The sequence below is a fragment of the Vanellus vanellus genome (assembly GCF_965231255.1).
Source record: "Vanellus vanellus genome assembly, chromosome: 2".
Lineage (NCBI taxonomy): Eukaryota > Metazoa > Chordata > Aves > Charadriiformes > Charadriidae > Vanellus > Vanellus vanellus.
In genome coordinates, this window is record NC_138906.1 from 58,027,142 (window position 1) to 58,050,213 (window position 23,072).

At 35.9% G+C, this 23,072-nt stretch overlaps 1 protein-coding gene across 2 annotated transcripts in view; it reads right to left on the bottom strand.

Moving 5' to 3' along the window:
- The window catches only part of LRRFIP2 (LRR binding FLII interacting protein 2), a 60,426-nt gene that overhangs the window by 5,549 nt on the left and 31,805 nt on the right, over positions 1–23,072 (bottom strand). The window contains exons 11-21 of one of the 2 annotated variants that reach the window (XM_082499523.1): positions 22,082–22,129; positions 21,929–21,982; positions 19,030–19,137; positions 16,641–16,685; positions 15,852–15,965; positions 15,341–15,412; positions 8,496–8,666; positions 7,720–7,812; positions 5,579–5,671; positions 1,589–1,690; positions 1,205–1,337 (exon numbers count right to left, since the gene is read on the bottom strand). In XM_082499523.1, the coding sequence (XP_082355649.1) occupies positions 1,205–1,337; positions 1,589–1,690; positions 5,579–5,671; positions 7,720–7,812; positions 8,496–8,666; positions 15,341–15,412; positions 15,852–15,965; positions 16,641–16,685; positions 19,030–19,137; positions 21,929–21,982; positions 22,082–22,129 (1,033 nt within the window). The remainder of the gene's footprint in view (positions 1–1,204; positions 1,338–1,588; positions 1,691–5,578; positions 5,672–7,719; positions 7,813–8,495; positions 8,667–15,340; positions 15,413–15,851; positions 15,966–16,640; positions 16,686–19,029; positions 19,138–21,928; positions 21,983–22,081; positions 22,130–23,072) is intronic. The other variant, XM_082499524.1, reaches the window with a different exon arrangement.

Sequence of the window (23,072 nt, forward strand, 5' to 3'; positions counted from 1 at the left end):
CTCACTAATAACAACATACCAACCTTCAGTTAACAGCAAAAAAAAAAAAAAGGGGGAAAAATATTTCATTCACACTGTTTAATACTATAACAATTCTTACAGTAAGATCTCCAAGTTTAGTAATTCTTCAAAGTAAATTAACAACTGAGGATTTTTTTTAATAATAAAACACTTTTGTCCCAATATCTAGAACAGCAATTGCCAACAAAATTTTCTTCTGATTGTATACTCTTTTCCCTGTCTTATTCTCAAAGATTCAGGGAAAGCACTAAGCTTCCCCATATGTTTAGAAAATTTGTAGGAAGTGTTCTGAAACCACAAAACAAGTCCTTGGGAAAGGACCCACAGGAATGCTGCAATATCTCTAATGAGCCAGAAGATCAGTAATGGCTACAAAACAGTCTGTCAAGCAACATGCACTAAGATTAGAGCAGCTCCCTTGGAAATCATAACTTTGACAGTAACAAAGCATAAAGACATCAGTATTTCACTATGATGGAGCCACAGCAGAAACATGTATCAAGTCTAATATCTGTCAAAACAAAAATACGTAACTAGTATTATACGTTATGTACGCATACGATGCAAGTGTATAGAGAAGTTTCTTTGCATGTTAACTAACAGAGCTTTACAGTGGATTGACTATGCATACAATAACTTGTTCAACTTAAGGATAAAAGCAAGAAAAACCTGTATCTTTCTGTTGCCTGCGTCATTTTTTTTTAGTGTCTTTAAAACTTTTTCTTTCTAATGAATGTGATGAAAGACTGCACTTGCTTTGCACTAATAAATGCAGAAGTAGAAGGAGAAAGACTGTACAATGCATTGCTTTCTGTAACAGAAGTTTTCATTGATTATACGTACTTTTAAATTAATTTTTTCTCATGAAACACAATGGAAAACAATAATCCAAAAGACTACGCTTTTAGGCAAGATATTTTCTGACAGTAATAAAACAGAAACTGGACCAAGAGATCTAATCAGTTAGAGATATCCAAGCACATACTGTTACTTTTTTACTCAAAAGATACGTCTAACTTTTTACTCAGCATAAAATAAACAAAATCACAGTCTTTAAAGTTGTGTAAGCATTTATTCTAGAAGCATCACGGGTATCTTTCTGTGGCTATAAATCACAACCCACTGCGAACAGGAGGGAAACAGACTTCAAACACTCTATAAAGTACATTAGGATATTTTTTACCTAGTGGTCCTTCTCCTGCAGATTCCAAGACTTGAGCAGCTTCCTGCGATACAACTGTTATTGCACCAACCACCGATTCATGGTTTACATCACCATTTGGTGTGCCATCTGGAATTATAACTAATCCGTGTTTCTAAAAATACAAAAGAAAAAAACCCTACTCATACAAGAGCAGTGATAAAATATAATTGGACAGAAAAGTTTTTTTAAAAGCTTTTCAATTTGGTCGAAACAGTTATAATGAAATACACCATTTATCCTACCCTAAGGCCAGGTTTTGAGACTGCACAAGAATAGTAACCATTCTTCCTTTTTTTCATTGACCTTGATTTCATGCCCCATTCCTGGATTTCTGTTACTGTAAAGTAACTACTACCAACATACCTCTCCTCTCTTCATTGTTTCCTTCAGGTCAGCCAACTCCTCTCTGAGCTCATCTCGCTCATTCTTAATGCAGTCAAAGTAATCTTTCTGTCTTTCTAGGGCCTGGGTTCAGGCAGATAGCAAGAAAAAGAATAGTACAGAGAAAAAGCATATGACAGATAGCAGAGAGATTTTCTACAAGTAAATACAAAGAGCTCAAAAGTAATTAAAAGGGGTATTTAATATATATAAGCATACATCTCATGACTACCTTTTGCAAGTCACATATCTAACCTCATCGCTGCGTGTTTGTCATGACATAAATTTTTCCCAGGCAAGTCTTAGTAGATTCTACAATAGATTTTTATTTAGTAGACTCTATTTTTGGTAGTTTTTGATAAACTAAACCGAAGACCAAAAGAGTAAGTGATTCTTCTTTAATACAGGCACTCTATGGCCAGAAGTAAAATTTGCTGCAACTCAATTGGCAAATATCCTAAAATATTACATTCATTGAACTAATTTCTCTACCTTTTATAAGGTATAGAAGTAGAAATCTTACTTCATAAAAGACCTTGGACATATAAGCCTGTCATTCACTTACAAATACTGGTTTATTTACTACTTGCTTACATATTACAACCACTCTTTACTAAAACCAAAGCAATCAGTTTTGGGGGTGGGGGGAAGCAGGAAAGGAAACAGTAGCAGCACTACTTCAGCACAAGAAAGAATTGCAGCTAAAAGCGCAATGTGGACCTAGATGGGTTTGCCTACCTATGTTTGAGCTGTGTTACCTGGCAGTTAACCAGACATTTTCACTTGACTGGGCAGCATGCCAGTATTCCATTCAAATTCAATACTGCATGCATTACAAATAATCCTGACCATACAGCAACTGCTACAGTGTACACACGTTTTGCCAAGAAAATTATCCAACTAAACCCTGCACCATGCACGAATGTTTAGGAATGGACTGATATGAAGAAAGAAATGAAGGTGTGTATACTTTTGTATTGTAATCGCTCCACATAATTGCACTATGCTGAATTTTAATAGTTATCTAGAAACTGTATATCAGAGCAATGTTTTAATGCATTAAACTTTTCTGTTGAAATTAAGCGTAAGTCCTGTTGCACTTGATTTATTAGTATGTAAATGTAACATTTAAAATACAGGTCATTCAACATGGGTGAAAGCATTAGCTGTCACATCATACTTTAAGAATTCATAAAATGTCCTTTTATTGCCTAATGCATACTAGATCTATGTAAATAGATTATAAACAGTGTGAAGAACCTTAATCATGACATCATTCTGTGTTCCACTTAAAGATAACATGCACCTTTTCCATTTCTGAAGATCAGCAGCAGAGATGGAGGAGGGAAGTAAGCTCACCCATGTGAGAGAATGGATGCAAAGGCCCAGAATCACACTGCAGACACAGATCGTCTGTGTGCGTCAGAGCCCTCTGATGCTGCTGACCCTCCCAAAACACCCTGTCTATCCTCACCTCCTATGTGCAAGTGTTGGAAGTCAGAAAATGTTGATGGGGAAGTAAAACTGATATAACTATATATCTCTCCCTATGGAGAGATTAGCAATCATTATTCAGTGTTGAAAAACTAGCAGTAGAACTGCTAGTGTTTGTATGCTATGGGGTTATCATACATGACGTGGATTTTGTCCTAAATCTACTCCTGCAATTCTTCTATCATGGGGCAGGGAATAAAAATCAGGACAACTGAGCTCTGCAGGCATGTTTGAACATATATCTGATCACTTGGCAGAAAGCAGACTTGTCTGTGGTCCCATTTTCTAAATAAACCAAAACCCTTCACAAAAACTACACTAAACTCAGACGTGCCATTGCTAATTTCAAATTGGCAATGCATGTACAATTTGGAGCCACAGCTGTATATTTCAGGAACATAACCTGGAAGTTATAGTTCAGTGTCCTCAAATTGATCTAATTTAAGATCAAATACAACTGCAAATTTCAATCACTTTGAAAAAACAGGTGTAAAACAGACTCAGGTTATCTCCGTTCTGCTTGCCTCCCTTTCTTCCTCTGAGGCAGCATCAGTCTTGCATACATTGTAAAACTAGGTTACAATTCTAGTTATAAACTACTTTGTGAATCTTCTCACTGCTGAAGCTGGAATAGAGTAAAAATTAGCAGAATGAGCCAATATTGGGGAGAAAGACTCAAAAACTGTGAGCTAAGAAAAACATGTAAAGTGTTTTTAGATAACAGAAGTGAGACAGAAAAGACAGCAGCATTTTTACATTTTATGAACTAAGAAATTTCAATTCCAAGATGGTATAAAAATAAAAGCTAGAAAAAAAATCCAGTTATGGTGTTTACAAGAACACAAAAACTGACAGGAAAATTTTAGCTAAAGGAAAAAATATCTTCCTTGTCAGTCTGTCTGGTAGCCAGTTTTTTTGAACATTACACAGATGATATCCTCTGTACTAACTCTAGCAATGAATTCAAAAGAGAAAGAAGTGCTTGCACAAAAAAATTGCACAAATTGGGACAGGCCAGTACACAAAGGTGAAAGGTAAGTAGGGAAAGAATACAGTTAATTAAAGATAAAAAAACCCTTTCAGAATAGTGTTCAGAGGAAAACTTAAAAATGTTGAAATATTATTTTATGATGGAAAAGAGGATTGCAAGATGGATTGAAGGACTGAAACATGACATAAACATGGACGAAATAAAAGCAGGATAACAGGGCTTTTTTTTAACTGGGCACCACCGATTAAAAGACAACTTTTCAAAGTGACTTGAACTCCAGCAAATACGCAGATTTCTGAAAACTGCTCTAAGTCAAAATCTGGTGTAAAATTCATTTAGTTAGAGAGTAAAGTCTCTAGAGTTACTAAAGAGCAGACAATTCCTTTCTAAAGGGTATCTAGCTAACTCACTCTCACCACTAGCCAATCCACTTGTTGCCCCAGAACGGCTACAGGTTCAGAGCCATGTAGTTATCACCAAGGATCAGGTTGACTCCGAGACAGTTTTACCCCTTCAGTAATGCCCAGAAGCAAAGCTGACAAACTCTGCCTGACCTACATCAGCTGCGTAGTACATATCAACTCAGTTCTTCTTGTAATACCTTCCTTTCTATGCAGAAGTCCTACAGATGCTCCTCAAAAGGTCCCACACAACCACTGTTTTGATTCCAACTCTCAATTCTGAGATAGTTGGTAACTCTGGTATTTTGTTTGCAGTATCACAAAAACCCCTTGGTTCAGCGTTGCATCCAAGCTAACCAGCCCTCGAAGGGTCAGAAGTGCAATACAGGGCTGTGCAAGTGTGGCTGCAGAAGTCAACTCAAGATCAAATTTTTTAGCGCTAGGTATGCCAAAGGCAAGCACTATCTACAAATATTCACTGAGGCTTCTCTACATTTTGACCCTTAGCTCTCGCAGCTTCCTAGGTGTTCCATTATTTGGGGTATTTTGTCTCTCTTATCCCAGGTAGTGGAAAGCAGAGCATTTTAAAATCCACTAATTGTTATGCAAATTGTTAAGATGAGGATAGAGGCAGGAGCCAAATGGCAAACAAGGCTTAAACTGTTCAAGTTTTGAAAATTGTCTTTGCCTCTAAGGAGATTAAAAGCTTTAAAAATAATTTCAAATCTATATCAAATGGTTTTATTGCTATGTCACTATGGATCAATAACAGACCCAGGCAATTTTCACATTTGTAAAGAAATGATGACTTTTCCAAGCCCTGACTACAGGTAAAAAATATTTTGTAAAAAGTTATATTATGCATACGATTTTATCTGATAGATTTAATTAGTATTATTCACCATTATCCAAGTAAAGATGAAGTGGAGCTCATTTTCTAAAGAGAAAGACTGCAAAACGTTTTAAATATTTAAACTGGGAGGGGCCTTCATTTCTTTGGAGTACACAGCATTCCTTGGGGGGTGGGGGGCAGCCATCTACTTCTAAAATGAAAAAAATACCTTTCCCCCCATATTTGTTTCATACCCCTATTTTTTTATCTTTCCAATTAATTGTCTCCTGGAGATCAAACATCTCTTTGGTTATGGAGTCTATATTCTGCTGCATGCGCTGATTCTCCTGTAGTAAATAGGATGAGGAAAGAATAAAAGAGGAAAGAGAAGTAAGGAAATGGGAAAAAAAAAGCATTCAAACAGGTAAATGAAATTAAATTGTAAAAGTCAACCAAAGAGTTTATGAGCATGAAGTTAAAGAAAAGGGTGCTACTAAGTGTAACATAGTATTTCCCTTATGAATTAATGCAAGAGAATGGTAATTAATTTTATTCAGTCACTTAAAGTTGATGGGAGAATTTAGTGCAACTAGAGTTACTTTTTTTTTTAGTAACAGTTCCCATTGCAGACTGGGGATAATGTCCTTTCTTTAGGAAAATAATAACCCTGTGGGAATTTCCAGATGCCTTCAAGTCCTGTTTGGAAGTGAACGCTTACATTAACAAGTGGTTTTATTAGTATTTTACAAAAGAGAAAACCTTCTTGAAAGTATAAGGAAAGAAGTTTGAATCAAGCATATCCAGGAAGTGAAATACAGCTGGTGACTGCTTTCTGATACTATATTAATATATATTAAGCGTAGTCCTATTTTTTACCTGACTTACACTGCATTTTGCTGTTTGTCCTGCAAACGTAACTAAAACTCTTTGCTTTGCTTATATAATTATGTATGAAGATGACATAAGAATTTTTAGGGCTAGAAATATTTTTTTGCCTTCCTAAGGAGTGAACTTGATTTTACATCTGGGAATGGAAGACAAGGTCTTTCTGCAAAAACCTAAATGGCTTCAGCTAGTTTAGCTGTTGGTATTAATAGCTGGAGAAGTTACTCAAATAAATGGAAAATATGGGGCAAACTATCTTTGACAGAACTGCACACATTTGGTGAATATTTAACACACATATGCTACATTCTACCAAAGCAAACACTCCAGATAAATCTATTGTATATTCTTGATTTACATACTTTTTAAAAAAAAAAAAACACAACCACCACCAAAGAAGAAAGAATAAAGTGTTTTTTTCCTTCTAGTGAAGTCAAAGAGAATGCAGAGCAAGTGAGAGAGCTACAACCAGAATTTGCCTAATTTTTGCTTGTCGGCAATTATCTGCAAAACACTGCTTCTTAGGCTAATCTTACTCCTTTTCTTCTGCTATTAAGTCATAACAACTCCAGTTCATGAAGCATATTATTTTCTCAGTAAACATAACAGATCTGGGACTTTTCAGAAGTCTTTTGGAGTTACTGTACTACTGCCTGAAGAGTGCAAGAAATTAATGAGGAAAGAAATCAATGAAACACACTATTATATAGCTTTTGAAAATCAGGTAGTGGAAACTTTGGTTCATACACTTAAGATCAATTTTTACTGAAACCAAAAGGCGGTGGGAAAATAATGTACTAATTGAACTACAATTTACAGTACTAGAACCAAAATCAATGGGAAATGGACACCCACGTATTGTTGACAATATATATCTTTGTGGACCATTTTAAAATTAAGACTGAAAACAGCACTGGGATTTTAGGGCACATTTCTTCTGGAAACACATCAAAGCAGGGAGAGGGGAAAAGAGAAAAACACACCACACACCCATCAATATGGTTATGACCCAATAACATATTGACCAGTGTGTCTATATTTATGCTTGACTGGTAAGCAAACAAACATGCACTACTGCAAACTTCAGTGGATGATGCTCACTAAAGTCTGAAATAACTGAAAAGGAAATTTTTGGAAAATGCAAAGAATAATATTTGCTATTGTTCATGCATCAGAACTTCTGATTTTGCAAAAAGACTTCAGCCATACAAACATTAGTTCTACCCTCACAAGGAAGGAAAGATATAAGGAACATTCATGAGAACCATGATTCTTACAGTAATTAAAGATTTTACACATTTGAAAATCTTGCATAGACATTTTCAACTTTATAAATTGAGAGATTGATAACTTAAATTCTACCCATTAAAACAAGATAAATTCTTTCTTAGAAGTGTGAGATAATATTTAAGCTCATTTTGTGTATGATGGCTGTTCCCATTCAAATCTTACAGCATATTTATTTGCACAAGTTCTGTCATGCACATACCTCTATCTTCTATGAACATACCTCTATCAATTCATCTCTCTGTCGAAGGCCCTCTTTAAGTTCATCCAGCTTATGCTGTAGAACACTGCACGTGTGTTTCTGTCTTTCCAATTCCTATATTAAATCGATTAATGTTTTTTATTTATTTTGGGTTTGACACTAATTTTCAATATAAAGTTTAAAAAGTTAGCAATATCACTTAAAATTACCTAAGAAATTACTGCAACAATTTGATAAATTCTGCCTACTAAGTGGCTAAAAAAAAAAAAAAAATCACAGAATCGGTGTTTTAGGTAAGTTCTCCAGATACTTACTACACAAAAGATTTAATAAAATTTAAAATGGAGAGTAAAGATGGCATAAATGTTTAAGCACAGTATTAACAAGAAAAGCCTGGTTAGTGAATTTATCTAAACATTGCTGGAAAGAGCTACCACACAGATCTTCCCTTTCCAAGAAAGTGGGACTGAACATGTCCAATTCAAACGCATATTTTATCATTAGTGTATTGCATTTAATTAATGCAATTCATTTGCATTTAATTGGGGGTAGGGTGGGTGGTAGTGGTGAGTGTGTTTGAGGGGGAAGTGGCTGGTTTTTGAAGAAAAAAAAAAAACAAACAACCAAAAAAACCCCAAAACAAAACAAAAAACCCAACCCAAACACAATACTTAAGACATCTTTGGCCACTGAGACAGACATTTCTACTAATCCAAAAGTTTTCAACTGTTCTTATTAACTAGCCCAGGCTTCTATCTTAATAATTAGGAAAAAAAAAAAGTCTTAGAAATCAGTACCTTTGACTTCTCTTCATTCTCCCTATAGTACTCTGCTATCTGTTCTTCCTTCTCCTCAATGACGTCCTTTAGAGTATCCACTTGGTAAACCAAGTTGTTTTTCTCATTGTCTAGTTGAGCATTGGAAACCATAGCTTTCTTATACTTCTCTTCAACTTCAGCTAGTGAATCCTATAGACAGTAGAAAGGCTTATGTTAGTCTGACTTTTTGATACATTGTTATAATGTTAAAATACCACCATAATGCTGAAAAGTGCTGTTAGGCAGGAAAATTACATAACCATTTTTGTTTCTGAATTATTCATGTCTTCTCTTTAGAAATACCAAGTCAGAGTTCAATTTCCATTATTCATGTTGTCATACACAACAATGAAAAGTTACTATTACAAAAGTATGAAAATTACAATATAATATTCCACATGCATTTTCTACTCTGCTACCTTCACAACTTAACTCACAGGGATAAAGTAGTCATATCACAGCTTTTTTTGTATTTTCAGTGCATGCACAAGACGACAGTTCAAAATGAGGCAACAAATCAGAGAGAGAATTCCAGCAATTAAATGACTAAAAAAAAAAAAAAAAAAATCACAGAAATATCTCTAATAGTAGTTTTAACTTAATGCTTATTAAGTGGTGCTCTATACCTCAGATTCAAATTTTTAAGGTAGTCACACTTTTAAAGTAGTAACGTTTCTCTGTTTAAGCAGGCATTTTGTCCTTTTATTTCTTACCAAGGTTTAAAAAAAAGCATGTAGAGTCACATGCTTGATTCTTTACCTGAAGGTGCACATATGCCTTGCTACATACCTTCTTACACAATTCTCTCACATTTACCAAAATGATTTTATACTATTATTTTTTTCTCAGTACTGTACCAAATGTCAGCTATTCAAAGACTAGAACAACTATCACACCAGACACTTTTAAACATGCAATGATTTCAATATGCATGCTTTTAAAAATACAAAAAATTGAGTTTCAGAGTCCTAGTTTTAGGATTAAAACAGAAACATCAAGCCATTCCCTTTCCAGAGTAGATCTGTGCCCTACTACAAGTCCCCTAGTATATCATGTAATCTGTTCTTTGAAGGTATAGGTAGCATAACCTCCATGGTTAATTACTTGTATTATGACAGCAGAAGTACTAGCACAGGAAGGGCACCAGGCTTGGGTTTAACTGAGCAGTAGGACTAAGGACTAAGATATTAGAGGAGAAAGTGGTAACAATCTAATTTTCCTAAGAAAACCTAAAAAAAAAACAACCCCCAAACCCTATTCCATATTATAAATATCCATTTTGAGAAAGCTGTCCTTAAAGTATGTATTTTAACTTCTACAATTTTTTCATAGGCACACATCTTTATATCTTTCTGGTCCATCCACTAACTTCTGGAATTTTGTGCTGGAGAAAAACAGCATTATAGAAATCCCAGAAAAAATAACTTAAGACATATCCTGATAGACTCCAGATCAGAAGAGATGAGACAGTATAAATAGTGAAAAGATAAGAAAGATACCATTATCATCTGGGAAGTAGTAAATAGCAAACTGCAAAGAAGATTCATGATGAGATAGATGAAAAAACAAAATGCATTCAAGTAATTCTTAAGTTTTAGATTGAAACCACAGAAAACATTTTTTGTCATGGTGGAAACATTTTACCAATCTTTACAAGATTTGTCACAAAATGTCAGAGACGGTAAAGCTTCAAAATACTAATTCAACTTAGAGGAAAAAGGAAAATACTAGGGTTAAAATGAATGCTCTAGTCCTTTTATGGGGAGATACAAAGTTTAACAAAAAGTACAACTAGGAAAAAAGTCCAATGTGATTGTTTCTGTGAGCATAGTGAGCAGAGTCATGTAGTAATTTAGATTGGCAAAGATCTCTGGATGCCATCTGGTCCAATCTCCTAATTAAACAGGGCCAACCAAGATCAGGCTGCTCACAGCTCATCTCCAGTTCATTTTAAGTATCTCCATGGATGCAGACTGCAGAACCTGACTGCCCAACCTGTTCCAGTATTTGACTGCCTTCCTTGTGAAGTCTTTTTCTCGAGGTCTAATTGGAATTTCTGCCCTTAAAATGCTACTTTTCTCTGTTGCATCTTGCCCTGTCACTGTGCACCTCTTGAAGTCTTTTTCTCGAGGTCTAATTGGAATTTCTGCCCTTAAAATGCTACTTTTCTCTGTTGCATCTTGCCCTGTCACTGTGCAAAGGAGTTTGCCCTGTCTTCTCCACAGCTTCCTATTATGCAGCTGAAAACAGCAATGATCCTGCTGCTCACCCCCTTCAAGACTTATCAATTCCAGTTGTCTCAGCCGTTTATTGTATGCCATAGGCTCCAGAGGTCCAGCCTTAAAGAGGAGACTAGGTCGGGGCTTAAAAGATTGGATTAAAATGTCATTATTCAATGGGAGAAAGAAATCTGCAGTTATGGAAGAGGAACAAATTGATTTTGAGAGAGAAGAGTGAGAATTGCTTCCCAGAAAGAAACCAAGCTATGCCTAAGAGTGTCCGACCAGTCAAAAAAACTGGAACATTGCTAAGGCTTCTTTGAACCTGTTCCTTCTTTTCAAGTGAAGTATTATACGTGTGTCCCTATGGTTAAAGAATTCCATGTAGCTTCAGTAATCTTTTAGTTTGGTGAGAAATAATATGAATTTGGAAGAATTTCAGGAACACTTGAACGAGGCAGTGGGATGCCTAAGGATGAAGCAGCAGGAATAGGCTGGAATGAAAACAGATAATACAGTTCTGCACATAACCTAAGGCTATGAAGAAATACCACCCACAATTCTATCCGTAATGCCAGAGGGCTATGCAAATTATCCTGCTTGGCTACAACAGGATGATTAAACCCAGCAGACATCTATAGAGTGCTCTGTTAACTGCATAAAAGAAAAATTTTAATGAAAGAAAAAAAAAAAAAAGACTGGTTACTAGTTGGTGCAAGGGAATATAGAAAGAATCAACAAAAGTGAGTCAAACAGACATGAAAAGATTTGAGGACCTAACTATCCACATTAATTTATTCTGCTGACAGCAGATTTGTAGCCAGGTAAAATCTGCTCTCTTGGCAGATTAAGGGATGGGCAACCACAGAGATATGAAGGTAGTGTGATTACAAATCACTGTTACTCAACCACTGAAAAAACACTTAAGAAGTGTAAAAGCAGGTATCCTAGTAACTCTTCTAACACACATGACAAAACTGCTAAATCAGAAGTTGAGAAAAATGCAATACCTTCCTACTTAGAAAGAAGGGATCCTGAAGAAATCTCTACAGAAGGCAAATTAACTTAGGAACATATTATTCAGTATTAACAAAAGCATAAAATGCAATTCAATTTCGTAAGCTAAGCATAGATCAAGATCTTATTGTCTATTGCACACCTGTACTCTTTGGTAACTGTAATGGATTACAATAAATAATAGCACTTTAGTAATGATTCAGAATAGGAATCATGAGATGCTGGCAAACATGCAAAAGTGAGAGTTAGATCCATTCTGAAAATATGAAGCAATCTCATGTTTTATTCAAGTTTAGTATAATCATAGCTATGCCTGATAATCTTGTAATCTATTGCTCTTTGAAGTAATTTTAACATTATATGGCAATACGATTAAAACAAGATCTACTTCATATGAGCATAAGGCTATCAGATTCAAAGTTACTCATCCTCTAAAAAGGAAATAATTTTTGCTACACTGAACAACTCAAATTACATATTTTCTCTTTACTATACCATCTAATATGCTCCTTAATCAAGAAATTCAAGGAAGCTGTTAAATACATACATTACTGTTACATGCTCTAGTACAAGCAGCGTTCATTAAATTCAGTCTCCATATGGAGATAAAACAAATATAGAAAGATCTCTTTACTTCTACGTGGAACAATTCACAATTAGATAACAGGAAAGAGAAGAGAACAAATATCTTGAAAAATATTTGTAAGCCATATCATTTGCTGCAGTTTCCCTTCAACACAGAAGAAGGGAAAATACTCATACTTTAGATTAACCGCAAACTGTTAATTGTGTGAAAAATCTATAAAAGAAAAGCATACATAGTAATTTAAACAAGTCAAAATAAAGACAAAACTCATTAATACTGATAGCAGCCTATAATTTAGACAAAGATAATGGGAATGTAAACCATAAAAAAAAAAAAATCTTTAATAATGGTAAAGGATTAAAAGAAAATAGATCTTCTCCTGCAAGCAATATGCCTGCCCAGATTAATTTCAGCACATCTTTCAAAATTATTACTTTGGTTTTGCTTTATAAGATGTAGCATTTGCTGAAACTTGGAAGACTAATTTTTCAGTTCTTGGTCATAACTATATGACAAAGGAGCCCAGGAAGCCTGGATGTCTTTCAAGATGGAAGTCCTAAAGGCGCAGGAGCAGGCTGTCCCCATGTGCCGTAAGACAAGCCGTCGGGGAAAAAGACCGGCCTGGCTAAGCAGGGAGCTAGTGTTGCAGCTTAGGGAAAAAAAGAGGATATACAGCCTTTGGAAGGAAGGGCAGGCCACCCAGGAGGACTACAAAGAGGTAGTGAAGCAATGTAGGGAAAAAATCAGAAGGGCCAAAGCTCAGCTAGAGCTAAACCTGGCTTCTGTTGTCAAGGACAACAAAAAAAGTTTCTATAAATATATTAGCGATAAAAAGAGGACCAAGGATAATATCTGTCCTCTAGTAGATGGGGCCGGTAACGTAGTAACCAAGGATGAGGAAAAGGCTGAGGTACTTAATGCCGTCTTTGCCTCAGTCTTCAGCAGTAGGACCAGTTGTTCCTTGAATTCCCCGACCCCTGAGCTAGAATACAGGGATGGGGAGGAGAATGAAGCCCCTGTAATCCAAAGGGAAATGGTGAGGGACCTGCTTCAGCACCTGGAGGTGCACAAATCTATGGGGCCAGATGGGATCCATCCAAGGGTACTGAGGGAGCTGGCGGAAGTGCTCACCGGCCCACTGTGCATCATTTATGAACAGTCCCGGATAACCGGGGAGGTCCCAGCTGACTGGAGGTTGGCAAATGTAACACCCATCCATAAGAAGGGCCGGAAGGAGGATCCAGGGAACTACAGGCCAGTCAGTCTGACATCGGTGCCTGGGAAGGTCATGGAGCAGATCATCCTCAGTGCCATCACACAGCACATGCAAGAGAACAGGGTGATCAGGCCCAGTCAGCATGGGTTTGCGAAAGGCAGGTCATGCCTGTCAAACCTGATCTCCTTCTATGACAAGGTGACCCACTTAGTGGACGAGGGAAAAGCTGTGGATGTTATCTACCTGGATTTTTGCAAGGCTTTTGACACCGTTTCCCATAGCATTCTCCTGGAGAAACTGGCTGCTCATGGCCTGGACAGGTATACTCTTCGTTGGGTAAAAAACTGGCTGGATGGCCGTGTCCAGAGAGTGGTGGTAAATGGAGTTAAATCCAGTTGGTGTCCAGTCACGAGTGGTGTCCCCCAGGGATCGGTGCTGGGGCCCGTTCTCTTTAATATCTTTATCAACGATCTGGATGAGGGGATCGAGTGCACCCTCAGTAAGTTCGCAGATGACACTAAACTGGGGGGGCGTGTTGATCTGCTTGAGGGTAGATTGGCTCTGCAGAGGGATCTGGACAGGCTGGACAGATGGGCTGAGGCCAATGGTATGAGGTTCAACAAGGCCAAGTGTCGGGTCCTGCACTTGGGTCACAACAACCCCATGCAGCGCTACAGACTGGGGGCGGAGTGGCTCGAAAGCTGCCTGGCAGAAAAGGACCTGGGAGCGTTGGTGGACAGCCGGCTGAGCATGAGCCAGCAGTGTGCCCAGGCAGCCAAGAAGGCCAACACCATCCTGGCCTGCATCAGGAATAGTGTGGTGAGCCGGACTAGGGAAGTAATCATCCCCCTGTACTCGGCACTGGTGAGGCCTCACCTCGAGTACTGTGTTCAGTTTTGGGCCCCTCACTACAAGAAGGACATTGAGGTGTTGGAGCGTGTCCAGAGAAGGGCTACAAAGCTGGTGAAGGGTCTGGAGGACAAACCTTATGAGGAACGACTGAGGGATCTGGGGTTGTTTAGCCTGGAGAAGAGGAGGCTGAGGGGAGACCTTATCACCCTCTACAACTACCTGAAAGGAGGTTTTAGAGAGATGGGAGCTGACCTCTTCTCCCTGGCGACAAGTGATAGGACAAGAGAAAATGGGTTCAAGTTATGTCAGGGCAGGTTTAGATTGGATATTAGGAAGCATTTTTTCACTGAAAGGGTTATTAAACATTGGAATAAGCTGCCCAGAGAGGTGGTGGATTCACCATCCCTGGAGGTGTTTAAGAAAAGGGTAGATGAGCTGCTTAGGGACATGGTTTAGAAGTGGTGGTGTTTTTATCAGGGTAGGTTAATGGTTGGACTTGATGATCTTAAAGGTCCCTTCCAACCTCACTAATTCTATGATTCTATGATTCTATATCCTATTTCTTTGTTCTCCATTCAATACATAGTAATTATTTTGAATATCCATTTATTTGCTTACAAAACTCTGAAAAATATAAATTAAACCTCTCATTATCTTACCAAAAACACCTGCTAAAAATATGAAAGTTTAATACTATATTAACATAAACCAAATAATGAACATATACTATCTCATGTACATTTAAATCGTATCTTAATAATTTACTCACATGACAAATTTAAGCTGATGGTCTCTATGCATTAAAAGTTAGATACATGCTTTAAAGAAATTTACAAACTTGTTAGTAAAGCCTTATATAGTTAGTGTAACCAGTGGTATCTCCATTACCCAGAAATACCCATACAGAATGCATGCTTGGGAGGAGCCCTGATACCTTTAGTTCTTTAAGTCCCTGCATGTATCTCCCTTCTACATCGTGTATCTGGTCCTTAAGATCATAGATATCCTGCAGGACATAGGAATGAACCATTGCATAAGAAGTATGGGGAAATAATTTATAGTTGAAAAAGCATTAAAATGGTTTACATGCATTTCTGTCAAATGCCAAAGCCTGCAATAATTCACAGAAACTGTAATTAATTCACAACTTTACGGAAATTAAAATTTTGTTTGTATCCCTGAATCTAAGCCATCTCAATAGGACAGAATTGTTTCAAATTTGGCATAAAGTCAGTCTTAGTTTAAGCTAAACAATTAGCATAAATACTGATGAACACAAACACAAGTACCAAGATAAATACAGAAAACTTTCATGATTAAAAATTATATCCTCATAACTTTTTCTTACTATTGAGAAACCAGAAGTTTTGTAGCAAAGAAAGAAATCCTCCTGACCTCAAATACAATTTAAAAATAGCTCCAAGTTCTCTGAAAATGTAGTTTACCCGTAATTCACTGAGGGAGGCATCAGGATCCACCAAACTGCTCGTGTCTCCACTTCCTCTCCTTGATGAGTTGCCACTCAGAGGAGTTACACTTACTGAATTGCGAGATGATGGCTTAAAAAGGGAAAAACACTGTGTCAGGAATCATATTGTCATTTCTGGTATACTTGACATTATAAATTGCTTCACATTCATAGAACATTTTTCTTTTATTTTTACCATTTCTTAATATTACCTAATAGACAATATTTTCCATTGTTTATTTTCAGCATTTATGTTTTTTCTTGGTGAAACACTGGTTTCTCTTTGATGACTTATCAGTTAACATAACATTACAGCTTTGAGTCTTCTGTTCAGAAGACTTTCATAAGGAGGCTGTTAGTGTTGAAAAACTGTAGAAATTTAAAATATTTCTAAAAATTATAATTACTGCCACGCAGGATTCAGAAGAAAGTCTCCAGTGGAATCTAGCATATGAATTTTCATAGCCCAAGACTCTTAAAATTCAACCTTTCCTGCTAAATATTTCTCACACAGAATATAAATTCCATAAGAAACTAATACTTGCTAAAAGTAAACTAAAGAATAAAATTCTTTCCCCAGGAAATAAAAGACTCAAAGCATTAATTTTGTAGATAAAAAACATGTCTAAAAATATCTCTTTGCAAGCTCTTAAAAATGACACTCTACTAAAAACAGACAGCATTTATACATTTAGAACTATTTTAATACTTATGAATTTAAAGCTGAACACTGACTTTCAATAATTTTTAAATTAAAAACTCTTACCCTTGAAAATATTTCTGAATGTGATTTTTCACTCTTTTCTTCCAGCTGAAAGAGAAAACAGAAACTGATCACAATACACCTTTTGCAATGAGGGACTACGGAATTGCCATCTTCTGTTCACAGATATGAAGAAATATTTAAGAATGAAAAATGAAACAATGAAAAAAATTAAGAAATTCCAGAAGTTAGAATAGATCAAGACAGGAAAAATAAATATTCAGCCTGAAAAAGTAGTTTTTACCTCAACTGCAAAATAAGTGAATGCTTGTAAAGATAAAAAAAAAAGTTTCTGGCTTAAAGTCTTTTTGAAAAGTCTTTACCCATATTAAAGTACTGATCAACAAAACACATTTCACTGTTTTAAATTTCAACAGAGTAGTGACTACAACACTTGGTGGCATAACACACACAAAGCTTCATGCAAGTGCACTTTAGACAATCAGTGACACCAGTGTGAATGTCCCAGTTACTGGAAAACACATTGGTTCTTTCAATCTCTTTGGTGAAACCTGCAATTACATCAGGACACTAAGCAATTCAGGTAAAAGCCCATAACTAAAGTGTACTAATTAACAGCAACCTACAAAATTTCAATTCATATTGAAACAGAACTACCACCCCCCTTATTATTTAGGAAACTCTGATATTGCAAACTTATCTTGTAGATTTTCATATTTTTCTACATTTCTATGAATCAAAATAGGTGGGATTAAATGAAAACAGTAACATGTTGCCATATTTCCTAAAGAAGCATGATACATTGAGTATGGTATCTCAAATATCTGACTTCTCCAAAACCGGCTGTTTTTCTCCCAACCCAGGGTCAAGAGATTTGGAAGTCTGATACGATCACAGTAGAAACAAATGTTAATGAGATCTTTCTTTTTCTTTCTGTTGTGGTTTCTACGGAAGCAACATTGCATTTCCATGGCAAATTCACCATCTCCAATGACATACTGAAATGGTAAATTGCGAATTTCAGGAATTCAACTGATCTGAAGTATCCATTTAGAATAACTTAAATAAAAATACAATTTTGGAATCTAGTAATACATAATAATGATGATAATAGTAAAAGCCACTGAGAAGGTACCATGATTGCCAGTCTCAGCCTCCACATTTTCTTTTAGCAGAGCATTAATGTCAGAAAAGCAGGTTTATTACAGAGGAGAAAAAAATGCTAAAATTTAAACTGGAGAAACGATTGGTCTATGTCATCCTTTGAGCACATACAGATGATAAATACTGTGGCATTATTACCATACAAGTTACATAGCACTATAAGGGTATTAATCATCTAAATGCAGAATCACAGGAACAGTGGTTGTAAGGGTACTCTAGCAATCACTTATTCCCTTCCAACGCAGAACTGCTGCCAACAGTCCAGGTTAGCTGTGGCTTTATCTAGCTAAGTCTCAACAGCTCCTGAGGACAAAGGTTCTCCAACTTTGCCGTAACCTGTCAGAATGCAACACAAACCCCCTTCTGGAGCTTCTTGCAGCGGCTCTTCTGAACCTCCTAAGCTGCAGTGTGATGTTGCTGCCCCTCATTGCACTGCTTCGCACGGGTAAGAAGAGTTTGGCTTTTACCTAATCAAGCAGTTGCAGGCTGCTGATCACCAGGCAGCATCCCCTTTGCCCAACTAAATAGCCTAGTTCCTCAACTTCTACTGCATATGCTAACACTGTTATTTCAAAGACATGCCTAAGAACAAAATTTCCCTATTTATTCCACTATTAAACACAAGTTTTGACTGCAAGTAACAAGAGCTTCTAGAACTCACAGCAGCATTAAAGAGAAGGCAGCCAGGTTTGCTGTAAACAATGGTCAGACTAAAGGGCTGCACATGAAAACGCTCCATTTTCCTGTAACATGCTCTATTGACTTGGGATTTGGTGCAAGAGCATAGCCAACAAGGAGCGCTCCAGTAATGGACCTTGACAAGATCTCATCCTGGATGAATGAACGCTAAAACGCACTAATGAGGGCACAGTTTTAAGTATTTATTTTTGTCACTAAACCAAGCAGTAGTCCAAAAATACACCAAAGAACTAGACACTGTTAATTTCCACAAGAAAAAAAAAAAGCAACATCTTACATTTAAGAGATGCTTAAGCTTATCACACACAAAAAATGTGAAGTGTGAAGACTTGTCACATGCTTCTAGCAACAGGCAAAACCCCCTTTAAAATAAAGCAGCATGCTTTTAAAAATTCAGACTGCAGGCATTTTTATACAAAAAATGGCCCCAACCCCTCAACAAACCTATTTGCCATTAAATAACTCTGAGTGCTTTTACAGTATTTACTTTTTCAGAGTATGAGAAGAAAATCCATGGTTAGTAAGTTTGCTCTATTCACCACAATATAACAACAAGCATTACACTCACACTATTCAAACCTTGGACATCGTCTGCATCGGAAACAATGCTTCCCCTGCGGTTGGAACGACTAAAATAGTCAGCAGCAGTTTCACTTTGATCAGAAAAATCAGAGGACTTCAAAAGATAAGGAGAAGGGTGAGAGAGAACTGAAGAGGTACCACAGAATGAACAGAAGTTTATTTAACAAGAACAAACAGGAAATCGTAACTTAAATCTCCATTATTGCAACTTATTCTAGCTTTTCTAACAGTTTAACAATTGTAAAGCCTTAATTACTCTTTTATCTTTTTGCTATTTTAAATGTGGCTACATGAATAAAATGTGTGCCACACCGATATGTATATTTAAGTCAGCATGTGTGTTGTTTTTAAACAATCTCTTCACGTTTATTATTCTCATAGTTCACAGTATCTAAAAGTAAAAGCAATGACCATTTATTGATTCCTCATTTAGAGTAATATAAAAAAATACAAAGATACAAAAGGGTTTGGTACTAATATAGTGCCAAACAAGCTACAAAAATTACCTTTTTTTAAAAAAAAGGGGGTTAGATCAAAAAATTATTATATAATCAGAAGTTGATAAATAAAATATTATATAATCAGAAGTTGATAAATAAAAGTTACTCTTTTTCTCTACAAGTTTTGTCTTTTCTTCAAATCAATACAAATCCCAACACTACTAGTTATGAATATGGTCTGGGCTTCCTCTCATTCATAATTTTAAGAGGCCTTACAACAGAAGACAAGCTTACTCCCCTTAAAGTAAAAAGGTGAAGAAAAAATGCTAATGCTACACATCACTGGTAAAAAATGCAAAATATATCTAACCACATTACAATCATTACAATGCCATAGGAATTCAAGTGAAATATTTAACTGAGAAAACATTATGCACGTTAAACATAGCATTTAATGAGAAGAGTAGGTTTATCCAAAATATTGACTTGATAAGTCTACTTCAAAAGGCAGAAAGCTGGTGTGAACATTATATTTAGTTTTAAAAGTGAATAGACAAAAGAAAAATCTTTAAATTAACAGTTTGAAAATATACTGTCCATATCCCATTTTCACCATTTTAAAAAATAATTCTTTTTTTTTTTTTTTTTACTTGACGTAAGTGATGTAGCCTCATCTTATTCCTATTAAAAGATAGTGAGATGCTTTTTATGCAAATGTGACCAGTTACTTATAAACCAGTTTGATGATGTACACCTGTCTCTATTATGCATGCTTAGGAATAAAAAAATATGTACTTTTTACCACTTCTCAGTTATGTTCCATTTCTCTGACAAAGAATTTTCAAGCTATATCTACATTTTAAATACTTCTTTTTTTTTTAAATAACAAAGTAAAAGACTTTCACATTCAGAAAGTTGGCTAAACTTTATTTCACTTGCATTTCACAAAGTATAAAGATGCTGAACAGGATTCAGCTGGAATTAATGAAGCTTACAGCAAAAGAACAAACAACTCAAGGGCTACAAACATAACACCACTGTTCTTTCTTCCCCATTCAAAACCATCTTTGCTGTTAAAAAGTCTATACATCTGATAAACCTTACGGTTCCTCCTTCTATACCTTTTGCACTTCTAATATCTTTCTCAATAGGTTTATCAAAACCAATACAGTTTAAGATGGAGATGCACCATACAGTTTTTCACCAGTTTTCTACTGTTTCCATCTTCTCTCCTACTTTTCTCTTTCGATTTCCAGTGAGTACTGAGCTGACTTCCAATGCACAACCCAGAGTAAAACCAAAATATGAACCACAGAAAGAGTAGGAAGTGAAAGTTATGTTACGAATAAGACTTTTACTTCACCTGCTCAATACCTTTTTCAGAATTATTTCATTTAACAAATACTTTGAACTCCATTAAACATTCACTAGTGCGAGTGAATGGTACCTTGGCATTACTGGTACCACATATACATCCTGAGATCTGATATATATATATTCCTACGTACATATAAAGTATATACTTTTAAGAAATGAATCTTAATGTTAAGACAAACTAAGGAGACAAGTAGTATTTTCACAGTTCAAGAGACTTTAGAGATGGATGTTAATCCCTCTTAGGTTTTGGAACTTCGTAAAGCAACAGGAGAATTCTCTTTTTTCTACATCCACAAAAATTCACTCTGACATCTTTTTTAGCTAAAACATCCAGTCTCTGACAAATCTGGTTTTATTTGTTTAGTCTCTATAACATTGTTAAGAATATGTGAAAAAGTAAAACAGGACACAACATTTTGATTTAACCTATACCAGAACAAATCTACTACAAATGAACAGCTGTACCAATGAAAGACAGCTGTTCCACAGCAGAAACAGTTGAACCACTTAAAAACCACTTTGCAACACAAAAAAACATCTTTGGAACGGCCCTTTTAACTCAATACAGATCCAGAACAAATTTCCTCTCAGTTTTGAATACTGGTCACCATAAAAATGACCTAGCTACTTACCTAACCTACTTACCTAACAAAGTTTGCATTAGTCCTCCTCCCAAAAAGAGACTTTTACGCATGTATTGTGGTAACAGTTTCATGGGCCTGCCCAACTATGACATAAAGTGGTAACTCCGACAAAGTACTATAATCCAGTTTCCAATTGCTTCCAATTATATATATTACAAACATTTAAAAGATGTTTAGAAAAAGCAAATTCCTTATTGCTTCAACATTTCACTGTCTACCTGCTAAACTTTACATCTTGCTAAAAAGATCACATCTCTGACAAAATCACATTTTTTGGATGTGAAATTGAAAAAAAAAAAAAAAAAAAAAAAAAAGAGAAAAGAGTCTGTGTGTTGGTCAGTAAAATGATCCCCAGTGTAAATATTCAATCATGGTGCGTTAGTATCAAAGCACTCAGAGCAAATCATGCAAGAGGAATGCTCACCACAGGACTACTTCGAACTGAGCTTGCTCTTGAAGAATAACTGTATTCAGATGGCTAAAGAAAAGTTATGAAGGAAATTTTCACAAATTTTCACAGATTTTTGTTTTGAGAAAAAGATAATGAAAGAAATAACCAAAAGCCTATTACACTTACAGTCCGAGAACTATATGAGCTATGTAATCCATCACCACATAAAGATGCCTGAGAAAAAGGGAATGAAATACTATTTATATTCAGTCTCAGAAATAATTATGCCACACTTATACGCTGTATTTTTTATGCACTGTAATGTACTCTACTTTATCCCATCTATGCATTTTCCAGTTAACATTATGTTTTTTGACAGGATGAACAATTTTTAAAAGTTTCCAGCAGCATTTCCTCCTACTATTAGGAATGTCTATTTCCAAATATAAATCTAAGAATTTCCTTGATAAATGGCCAGGTAGTTTAAAAAAAAAAAAATCAGAACTATTTTCAGAAGAAAATTAAATATTTAAATTGCAATTTGGTTTTCACTGTTCTGAAATCTTCAGAAGTTTCAATTCACCCAGGGAACTGAAGCTGCATTGTATACTTACGAGTTTTACTTTGTGCTCACCCATACAGATTTTCCTGAAGGAGACTGTTATGGCTGGACTTGATGATCTTAAAGGTCTTTTCCAACTTAATTCTGATTCTATGGTGCAAGGCTGAAATCTATTTATGCAGTGGATAATAAAAGCAGCTCTGGACAATACAATTAAAAAGAATAGTCTCATGCTGCTTTCCCTCTATCTATGATGAGATCTCCAGTAGAAATTAGAATTATATGTATATTAGAATTACATGTAACAGCAATCATTATGGTCTGGTTCTCTCCCTGGATCTTCTAATGTTTTCTCAAGAATGTGCACAAAGCCAAAAAAGTAAATTATCTCTGTTTGCAACCCAAGTGCAGAACAAGACCTCAGTAACTACGTTAAAAAATTTCATAGTAATACTTGACAATTTTCTACATAGGTTGTAGAAGCATGTCTTTAAATGGCAGTATAAGCTGGATTTGAACTACTGCAGCAGCAAAAGGCATAAAGTTTCAGGCATGCATGTCACTTTTTAAAGATGATGACTTTTTGTAGAGCTATTTAGCCATTCTTATGGCACT